Source organism: Perognathus longimembris, chromosome 6 (genome assembly GCF_023159225.1).
Source record: "Perognathus longimembris pacificus isolate PPM17 chromosome 6, ASM2315922v1, whole genome shotgun sequence".
NCBI lineage: Eukaryota > Metazoa > Chordata > Mammalia > Rodentia > Heteromyidae > Perognathus > Perognathus longimembris.
The window spans coordinates 64,807,631-64,818,355 of NC_063166.1; the positions used below are offsets into that span (position 1 = coordinate 64,807,631).

At 51.5% G+C, this 10,725-nt stretch overlaps 1 protein-coding gene across 1 annotated transcript; it reads left to right on the forward strand.

The window, feature by feature from the left end:
* Positions 1-1,423: 1,423 nt before the first annotated feature.
* Positions 1,424-7,944, forward strand: Cpxm1 (carboxypeptidase X, M14 family member 1). The gene is made up of 14 exons (XM_048349372.1): positions 1,424-1,580; positions 2,502-2,657; positions 2,808-2,917; positions 3,007-3,146; positions 3,499-3,589; positions 4,505-4,655; positions 4,745-4,833; positions 5,158-5,281; positions 5,364-5,560; positions 5,648-5,827; positions 5,914-6,211; positions 6,399-6,538; positions 7,506-7,608; positions 7,700-7,944. The coding sequence occupies exons 1-14, from the start codon at positions 1,442-1,444 to the stop codon at positions 7,942-7,944; spliced, it is 2,163 nt and encodes a 720-aa protein (XP_048205329.1). The 5' UTR covers positions 1,424-1,441.
* The last annotated feature ends 2,781 nt before the right edge of the window (positions 7,945-10,725 follow it).

Sequence of the window (10,725 nt, forward strand, 5' to 3'; positions counted from 1 at the left end):
CCACTTTGGAACTGTGTTTTTTTTTGTTTTATTTTTTATGTCTCTCTCTCTCTTGTGTCTTGAATTTGGCAGAGGTGTGTAGGTTCATGACCATGAGACACCTTGGTCCTGGGTGGGTCCTGTCTGGTGCCCTGCCTTCTCTAGGGGTTCTCTATCCATCAGGGGTAGAGTGGAGCAGGTTCTTTGGGGGAGCTCCAGGACTTGTGCCCATGAGACTGTATGTGCCTTGGTGGCAGGGTCTCCTCCTCCCACCTTGTGAACTTAGGCAGCCAGCATGGTGCTGGCATGCTGATACTGAGTGATTCAAATTGCTTGTACAGATAGTGTCCCCCCAAACCCGTGGGAGAGCCCCTTGTGGGTGTTGCTTCTTGAGGGGATGGCAGTAAAGAAAAAGCACCCGCCAAAGGTACTCAGTGGATGGATGGGTTTTCTTCCTTCTAGGCAGGCGACCACCAGGCACCAGGCATGGAGAATCCAGAGGGGGTAGGGAGTGGGGAGGATGTGGTCAAGGGTCTTGCATTCTGGAATGCAAGAGAGACTAGGACTGAGGGAAGTAAAGAGAGGAGGGCAAGGAGGGGGAGGAGACATCAAGCCTCAGCCTCTATCTCCAGCCCCAGCCCTCTGGCCGCTCTTCGGGTTATGTAACCCCGGAACGTGGCAGCTGAGCAAGAGCAAAAGTAGGGGAGGGGAGGAAAGGAGAGAGGAGAGGCGGGGCGAGGGTGGTGGGAGTGGTGGAGATGAGAAGCGCAGCCTCTGGCTGGGCCCCTTGGGCTGTCTTTCAGGATTTCTGCAAGACCAGCCCTTCCTCTTCCCGCCAGACATTCGGTCTCCCGCCTCAGTTTCCCCATCCTTTCTCCCACCGCCCTAACAGGGACCTGTGGCTTCCAGATGGATTTTTTTTTTCCTTCTATGGTTTTAGTTTCCTCCGCAAACGTCTCAGCTTTACTAATTTGGCCAAGTCGATTAGCCACCACTGGGAGCCTCAGTTTACCAGTCGGTAAAATGCCCACCACATGCAAAGCACATAGCGTTCATGGAGCGCGGTGCAAACTAGGTTACCGCCGCGGGACTGGCGCCCTGCAGGACCAAGGGGAAGGTTGGCTCTGCAAAGTTAGGCTCGTTCTCCCGGCGCGGTGGGAGAGGGAGGAGCGGGGCCGGGGTGGGGTGGGGGTTGGGGGGGGGTTGGGGGGTGGGGAGGCCCGGGGCGGCGCTGCCCCTCGCGGCTCCCCCCCACCCCAGTCTCCGCGCCAGGACCCTCCCCGCCCCCTGCTCGGAGGTCGCAGTCCAGCCTGCGGGCGGTGGGCGGGCCGGAGGCTGCCGAGGGGCGTGGGGTGATGGAGGGGGCCGGCAGGAAGGGGCGGGGGGCTCCTGAGCCACCGGCAGGAAGAAGCAGACCCGCAGATCGCGGCCAGCCACTCGCGCCCGCATCTCTGCGCTAGCCATGTGGGGCGTCCTGTTCGCCTTGGCCGCCTTGGCGCCTGCGGGACACCTGGGTCTGGGGGCGCCCAGCGCCTCGCCGCTGGACCTGACGCCGCCTGCCAAAGCTCTGCTCTCCGTACAGCCTCTCTCGAATGCGAACGGTGAGCCTCCCGATCACACACACACACACTCACATACACACACACACACACACACGCACACACACACAGAGCGCAATGCTGCTGATTCAGCAGCCCCATTCCGGCCAGACCTAGTCAGCAGTCCTGGGACTCAGGCGGTAGTTGTGATGCTGGAGCCAACCCCCAGCCGTCCCCTTGTACAGGTGAAGAAACTGAGGCCCGGAGGAGGGGAAAAAGCCGTGCAAAGGCACCACATTAAAAAGCTTGCAGAGCAAATGTGTGTAGGAGAGAAGCTTAGGGTAGGGTCTGGAGGGAAAGAACGAAAGAAGGAGAGCTCTTAGTGGAGGTTGTGCAGAGCAGGGAGCACTGTCCCCAGAGTGGGGGTGGGGAGGCCGGCTGCCTGACCTCCCCTGAACTGCTCCCGGAGCGACCCCCCCACCCCACCCCGCGGAGTGCCAGCCTGCAGCCTGGAAAAGCCTCCATAACCAGGACATTGATTCCAACACAGGGCTTCTCAGTAGAGAAGGACAGTGGAGATGGCCAGGGGCTTTGGGACAGGGCATCTAGTCCTGAGCTAGGGAAGAGCGAAGGGTATAGGATTGGGGGATACAGGGAGGGGAGGGCTATGAAGCACTTGCAGGGAAAGAATCAAACTTGTCTTTTTGCAACGTCCAATTGCTAGTGGTTGGATGTAGCTTTCTATTGGGTCAGTGGGCCAGACATGAGGCTGACCAGGTGGAAAGTCAGGAAGAGGCACCAAAGAAGGGCCTAGAGAGAGGTCAGGCTGCAGGCCTGGAATGCCATGCTAAGTCCTTTGGATATTTGCAGTGGGCCTGCCACGGGCTATGTATGCCTTACAGTGGGCTGGCAGACCATTCCTGAGGGAATGCTTTCATACCATTCTAATATCCCCGGTGCATGCTGGGCCCTTTTGGATCCTAGGGAGCTCAGAACAGCGTGTCCCAGTTCGGGTCATCAAGAAAAAAGTCATCGTGAGGAAGCGCAAGGTAGTTCGTTTCAGCAGCTCCGTGACTGGAAGACCTTTGGTGACTACCAGCCGATCAAGGGCCCTCAAACACCCCAAGAAACAAGAACCAGGTACTGTCCTCCCCCAGGGGCTCTGCTGGGGCACTAGCTCCTGGCCTCATGCCCCCCTGCCTGCCAAGCACGTAAGTGTAAAGTTAGCTTCTCACCTGTTCTCACTACCTTCCCTCTGACCCAGTCTCAGTGCTCTATTCCTGTCCCTAGGCTGCCCTCCATTGGGCCTGGAGTCCCTGAGGGTTTCAGATAGCCAGTTCGAGGCATCCAGCAGCCAGTCCTATGGTCTTGGACCACACCGAGGACGGCTCAACATCCAGGTGGGCAACCCTGGCTCAAAGCCCACTCTTCATCCTGGTCCACTCTACTCTGCCTACCTGGGCCTGACCACTATGTCCTGTGCCCATAGTCAGGCCTGGAGGACGGGGATCTATATGATGGAGCCTGGTGTGCTGAAGAACAGGATGCTGAGCCCTGGTTTCAGGTGGATGCTAAGAAACCTGTCCGCTTCTCAGGCATTATCACACAGGGCAGGAACTCTATCTGGAGGTGAGGCAGGCTACCTCCCTAGCTGGGAAGTCACGGGTGGATACAGGAGGACTGGTGTGGGATTCCCAAGGACATGCATGATCTTTTCTTTTGTTTCTCTGCGGGCCCTGGGGCTTGAACTCTGGGCCTGAGCACTATCCCTGAGCTTCTTTTTTGCTCAAAGCTAGCGCCTTACCACTTAAGCCACAGAGCCACTTCTGTTTTTTTCTGAGTAATTGAAGATAAGAATCTTACAGACTTTCTTGCCTTGTCTGGCTTTGAACCACAATCCTAAGATCTCAGCCTCCTGAGTAGCTAGGATTACAGGCGTGAGCCACTGGTGCCTGGCAATGACTTCTTCTCCTCCTGCCAGATATGACTGGGTCACATCATACAAGGTGCAATTCAGCAATGACACCCAGAACTGGTGGGGAAGTAAGAATCTCAGCACTGGGATGGATGCGGTGAGTGGTCCCATAGTGGCTGAGCCCCTCTCTGCTGGGGACTTGGACACCCAGATCATTGTATGGTACTTGGCTAGGTTGAGGCTCCCTGAGGATAAATAATAGATGTCCGTTTAGGCACCTCAGGAAGGAGAGAGGGAGAGACACAGCAGGCACCATTTTTGTATATGTGTGGTGTGTGTGAGGGGTACTAGGGCTTGAACTTAGGGCTTCAAGCTCATGTTTGCTTTTTTTTTGCTCCAAGCTGGTGCTCTATCACTTGAGCCACACTTCCACTTCTGGGCTTTTACTGGTAAATTGGAGATAAGAATCTCAGACTTTTCTGTCTTGGCTGGCTTCAAACTCTGATCCTCACATCTCAGCCTCCTGAGAAGCTGGGATTACAGGCATGAGCCATCAGTGCCTGGCTGAGAGCCAGGCTTTTTTCTTTTCAGTGTTAGAGATTGAACCCAGGGCCTTATACATCCCAGGGAAGTGTTCTGCCATTATATCATGTCTCCAGCCCAGGATGTTTCAGGATATGCCCTGTAACTGCTCTGAGAGTAACATTGGCTTGAGCTGAAGTTTCGTCCCTTCTGGCCCCTGGGCCTCTGGCTTGCATCACTTTTTGCCTGATCAGGGCTTTGACTTCTCCATGTTATGGACCTCTTTGACACTTGGCTACAGAACAGAGTCCTGGCCAGCATCAAGATGGGCCATTCCTGAACTGCATGGCCATGTCGGCCTAGCCAGTTGTTACCAAGCCAGAAAACAGCTGGGGCACAAATGGGGGGCAGGGAAGGGTCCTGGTTTAAAGCAGTGTAGCTCTCCAGCTGAGCCCAGCAGAGAGAGTTAAGCCAGTGACCTTGGGGGCCTGAGTTTCTTCCTTCGGTCTTGGGTTTGGAGCAGCCCTAAAAAGGGTCTCAATGTCTCCAGGTATTTCCTGCCAATTCGGACCCAGAAACCCCTGTGCTGAACCTCCTACCAGAGCCTCAGGTGGCTCGTTTCATCCGTCTGCTGCCCCAGACCTGGCTTCAGGGAGGTGCATCTTGCCTCCGGGCGGAGATCCTGGCTTGCCCAGTCTTAGGTGGGTAAAGGTTGGATGGGGAGGGCCTGGGTGCAGGATGCATCCTCCACTGTGAATTCACCCTTTATCACAAATTCATCCTCTACCAGATCCTAATGGTTTATCTCCTGAGGCCTATGCACGCGGCTCCTCAGATCCCCTGGACTTTCGGCATCATAACTATAAGGACATGAGGAAGGTCAGATATAACCCCTATAGCCCAGGAAAGAGAGCCTGCTTTCCCCTTCCCTACCAGGGCAAAGCCTGCATGTCCCTTGCTACTCACCCCATTCCCTACCCTCTGCCACTTCTCTCTGCTGATTGCTAAGCTCTGCCTCAATTACCTTTCCCTTATTCTATCCCTTTCTTCTGAGTCTGCTGCTCCACTTGTGAACCATGCTAGGATGCTCTGATCTGTGTGGCCCACCACTGACTTGTAAGTCCTTCCACAGCCATGTGTGTTGTGACTCCTGGATGTTGTAACCATCTTATGCTCCCCTCTGCCCCCTATCCCACCCCACAGCTAATGCAGCAGGTACATGAGCAGTGCCCCGATATCACCCGTATCTACAGCATTGGGAAGAGCTACCAGGGCCTGAAGCTGTATGTGATGGAAATGTCAGACAAGCCCGGAGAACATGAACTGGGTACTGGCAGGTGGTGTGGGGAGAGGTGGGCACAGGGCAAGGTGAAGTGTGTGAAGCAGCTGCGAGCCCTCTGTATTTCCAGGGGAGCCTGAAGTACGCTATGTGGCTGGCATGCATGGGAATGAGGCCCTGGGGAGGGAGCTGCTTCTGCTCCTGATGCAGTACTTATGCCGTGAGTACCTGAGAGGGGACCCACGAGTGACCCGGCTGCTCACTGAGACACGCATTCATCTGTTGCCCTCCATGAACCCTGATGGTTATGAGATCGCCTATCGTAAGGTAGGCCACCTGGCATGAGGGCTCCCTGCTCCTTCTGCATTGGTGCTCCCAGCCAGCTTGGCTTGATCAAACCCTTTCTCTTGGCAGGGCTCAGAGCTGGCAGGCTGGGCAGAAGGTCGCTGGACCCAGCAGAGCATTGACCTTAATCACAATTTTGCGGACCTTAATACTCCATTGTGGGATGCTGAGGATGAAGGGCTGGTGCCCCACACTGTCCCCAACCATCACCTACCATTGCCTACATACTATACTCTGCCCAATGCCACTGTAAGTATTCTGGAGGGTCATGTGGGAAGACCACCCAGGGAACTCTTGTTGCTGTGTCCCACCTCTCCTGACTGGTTCCTGTCCAGGTGGCTCCGGAAACTCGGGCAGTGATTGAGTGGATGAAGCGGATCCCTTTTGTGCTGAGTGCCAATCTCCATGGGGGTGAACTGGTGGTGTCCTACCCATTCGACATGACACGGACCCCCTGGGCTGCCCGTGAACTGACTCCCACGGCCGATGACGCTGTCTTTCGTTGGCTTAGCATCGTCTATGCTGGCACTAATCGGGCCATGCAGGACTCAGGTCGTCGGCCTTGTCACAACCAGGACTTCTCCTTACATGGCAACATCATCAATGGGGCTGACTGGCACACAGTTCCTGGGAGTATGTGAGGGATCCTGGGGGAGGAGGGGTGGAGTTAGCCTCATCCTGGTGGTGACCCCTAAGACAGTCTGCTGTGTGTACAGCACTCCTCTTAATTTCTACCCAGAAGTCTCTCTCAGGGACAGCACTGGGAGGGAGGAATTCCCACCCTGCCCCCTTAAGTTCTGAGGTCTGTGACTTCTTCCAGGCATGAATGACTTCAGCTACCTCCACACCAACTGCTTTGAGATCACTGTGGAGCTGTCCTGTGACAAGTTCCCTCATGAGAGCGAGCTGCCCCAGGAGTGGGAAAATAACAAAGATGCCCTCCTCACTTACCTGGAGCAGGTCAGATCAGAATCTCCCGGCCCGCCTGACTCACTCCTAGCCAGTCTGCTCTCCACTTAAGGCTGCCACTGCCATCTGGGGGTTCTTCTAAGGTCCAACCAATGTGAGATTCCCATGATGCCATGGGCCACTTAGCATGTGATAGTCTTGGATGAGTCTACACAGGAAGAATGGTTTGTTAGCTGGGTAGAGTCACACGATGATGTGAGCCGGGGGACTAGAGACAGCAGTTTGAGAGGTTGTCCCTAGAACTGTCCCAGATCTAGTTCTCGGGGGCCATTCTCAGGGAAGATATTAGGCAGGTATAGAGTAGGTCACCATGCATGTGGGAAAGCCCAGAGACACTCTTTCCTCCCAATCAGAGGAAGTTTCTAATCAGGAGATTAGAAATGTGTCTCTTGGGCATCTAGTAGCTATACCACTGTTTTCGTGGGAAAGCCAGAAAGTTAGTCAGACTCATGCAGAGCAGAAAGGGTCTTCTAGTTTGTTTCATTGTTGGCTTCCTTTTATTTTTTTTCCCCTAGTACCAGAATCTTGGGTCCTTGAGCTTGCTTAGATTGCTCATTCAGTTGCTTATTTGGCCATTTGAGCCATGCCTCTAACCCAGCTTTTTGCTGATCAACTGGGCATGAAGATTCATAGACTTTTCTTCTCTGGCAGGCTTTGAACTATGATCCTTCAGGTCTGTTTCCTGAGGATTATAGACATGTACCATTGTTACCTAGCTTGGTTTTTGTTTTGTTGGATTTTGTAAATGATTCAGAATCGTATTGTATAGCCCAGGGTGGCCTTGAGCTAGAGATCATGCTGCCTCCACCTTAGAGGTTTAATAAACTTTCTGTTGGGTTTGGTGGTCAACAGATTGTACCTGTGATCTGCTGAGGACCAGAGTTCCAGGCACACCTGGGTTACATAGCAAAATCTTTTCTTAAAAGTGGAAACAAAACCCAAACCTATTCCCACATAGGTGCGCCTGGGCATTGCAGGAGTTGTGAGGGACAAAGACACAGAGACTGGGATTGCTGATGCTGTCATTTCTGTGGAAGGGATTAACCATGATGTCACCACAGGTAAGAAGTGGCCAGAGTGAGGCCTGGGGCACTGAACGAGGGGGTGGGCTCTTTAGACTGAGTCACTTCACTTGCCCTTCACTCTCCTCAGCACGAGATGGGGATTACTGGAGGCTGCTGACCCCAGGGGATTATGTGGTGACCGCCAGTGCGGAGGGCTACCATTCAGTTACACGGAACTGCCGGGTCACCTTTGAAGAGGGCCCTGTCCCCTGTAATTTCCTGCTCACCAAGACTCCCAAACAGAGACTGCGAGAGCTGCTGGCAGCCAAGGCCAAGTTGCCCCCAGACCTTCGGAGGCGGCTGGAGCGTCTCAGGGGAAAGAAGGATGACTAGCTCCAGATGAAGAGAGCCAGAGGGAGCCTTGGGCAGGCTGGACCTGTCCGGAACTGAAGGGGCATTGCGGGGGAGGGGAACAAAGTAGAAGAAGAGGTGCTCCAGCTCATTAAAGCTGCCCAGTACCTATTGTCCTGTTGCCTGTATGTCTCAAGTCCTTACCTGGGAACACGCCTCAGGCCACCTCTCCGCTTCCATTCTGTACACATTTGCACGTTCTTAGCACTTAAGTCTTGGAGACATTATGTGGAAAGAGGATCCCATGAGTCCTCAAATCTAGGGTCTGGCAGAGAGACAAGCAACAAATGGGAAAGTAGACAAATTGAGCAAGTCTCAATGAAAGTTAAAAACTTGTGAGAATTTAAGAACACTATTAACAGATTAAAACAGCAGCTCACAGAATGAGAAGAAATAGCTTCAAATCACATATCTGATAAGATTTACTTAAATAATTTTCTGCTGGTCCTAGGGCTTAGACTCTGAACCTGGGCTCTGTCCCTGAGCTTTTGATCCACAACTCTGCTTCTGGATTTTTGTGTAATTGGAATCTCATGGACTTTTCTGCCCACGCCAGCTTTAAATCTCTATCCTCAGATCTCAGCCTCCTGAGTAGCTAGGAATACAGGCGTGAGACATCTGTGCTGGGCTCTGATACAATTCATATCTAAGACGTAGACAGAATGTTGAAAACTCAAGAACAATAACCAAACAACAACTCAGGGCTGGCAGCGTGGTTCAAGTTGTAAAGCACCTGTCTAGCAAGTGTGAGGACCATAGTTCAAACCCTGTCCAGTACTGCTAAAAAAAAAAAATATATATATATATATATATATATATATATGCAACCCAGTTAAAAATGGGTAAAGAAATAAGAAAAAAAAATGGGTAAAGAGCTATGCAGCAGTGGCTCGTACTTGTAATCCTGGCTACTCAGGAGATTTGAGGTCTGAGGATTGCAGTTCGAAGCCAGCCTAGTCAAGAAAGTCCGATTAGCCATCAGGAAAAAAAAAAAAAAAAAAGGCCAGAGTGGAATTGTAGCTCAAGTAGTTTAGAGTGCTACCCTTGAGCGAAAAAGCTCCACGGGACAGTGTCTAAGCCCTGAGTTCAAGCCCCAAGGCCAGGACCAGCACACACACAAAAATTGACAAAGGTTTTGAGTAGGCAGTTCTCCAAAAATGATATTGAGGGGCTGGGGATATAGCCTAGTGGCAAGAGTGCCTGCCTCGAATACACGAGGCCCTAGGTTCGATTCCCTAGCACCACATATACAGAAAACGGCCAGAAGCAGCGCTGTGGCTCAAGTGGCAGAGTGCTAGCCTTGAACGGGAAGAAGCCAGGGACAGTGCTCAGGCCCTGAGTCCAAGGCCCAGGACTGGCCAAAAAAAAAAAAAAAAAAAAAAGATATTGAAAGGCTCAATAAATATATGCAAAAAAGTGTAACATTATAAATCATTATAGAAAAACAAATCTAAACCACAAAAAGATGCCACTTCAAACTCAATAAAATGGCTATATCCCAAGATAAGAAAATATGGTCAGAGTTGGGCACTGGTGGCTCATGCCTGGGATCCTAGCTACTCAAGAAGCTGAGATCTGAGAATCAAAGCCAGCCTGGGCAGTAAAGTCTATGAGACTCTTATCTCCAATTAACCACCAGAAAACCAGAAGTGGCACTGTAGCTTAAGTGGTAGAGTGCTAGTCTTGAGCAAAATTGCTCAGGGATAGCACCTAGGTTCTGAGTTCAAACCCCCAAAAAAGTTCAAAAAAAGAAATTAAAGAATTAAAGAAAATATGGACAGGAGTCAGTTGTGCACACCTATAATCCCAGCTATTCAGAAGGTGGAGACCTGGACGATCTTGGTTCAAAGCTAGCCCAGAGAGGAAGTTCCTGTGCTTCCAGCTCTAACCATCAAAAAGCTGAGTAAGAGTGTAAGTGAAGTAACCTCAGAGTGGAAAAGGTCACCGAGGCCCTGTTAGAGACAACAAAGGAGTTTATTAGCCGGCTGGCCACTGCCCTGTCCACAGGTGGCGAGGCAGTTTTGCAAGCAAGCAAGCTGATTCACAGAAGTGAAATTTGTCATCAGCCTTATCATAAGCAATTTTCATAAGCGATTTTCGTAAGGTCACATCCTGGCACCATTAGGGGCGGGGGCACTTCTGCAGCAGCTGCTGGACCTAGCCCAGGGAGTCAATAGTTGTGGTCAGGCCCAGGTGGACAGCATTCAGCCAGTGCAGCCAGAGGCCCCGGATACATGCAGTTTCAGGACAGTGATCAGGACTGGTCTGAGGCAAGGGCTGAGACCCTAGGATGGAGGTTGCTGAGCCAAAAATGGCTTTCTTTAAGCTATATCTAAAACTAAGTTCTCACATAAGGAGGTACTGGGTTCAAACCCCACTACCAGTACACACACACAAATTAAAACCCTTAAGTTTAACTGTAAAAGTTGAGGAAAGGAATAGTACATGTTACATTATAAATGAATCCTGAACACCTTAGGCTAAGGAAAGACTTACTGGAGCCATATACTAGATTATTCCATTTTTATGAAAGTGTCCAGTACAAGCAGACAGTAGATTTGTGTTTACTCAAGTCTTGCTATAAATGGGAGGAAGGATGGGAATTAAAAGGAGCAGGGTTTTTAATTTTTTTATTTTTAGGTGATAAAAGGTCCTAAAATGCACTGTGTTGATGGTAATACATGCCTGCAAATATATTAACAACAACTGAATTGAGGTATTTAAATAGATGAATTGTATAGCTGTGAATTTTATCCTGAAGCT

Excerpts from the sequence above, each read along its gene's own strand:
- Cpxm1 (XM_048349372.1), top strand. The coding sequence starts at position 1,442 with ATGTGGGGCGTCCTGTTCGCCTTGGCCGCCTTGGCGCCTGCGGGACAC. Across the intron at positions 2,918-3,006 it reads GAGGACGGCTCAACATCCAG|TCAGGCCTGGAGGACGGGGA; the intron begins GTGGGCAACCCT and ends CTGTGCCCATAG. Across the intron at positions 6,539-7,505 it reads TCCTCACTTACCTGGAGCAG|GTGCGCCTGGGCATTGCAGG; the intron begins GTCAGATCAGAA and ends ATTCCCACATAG.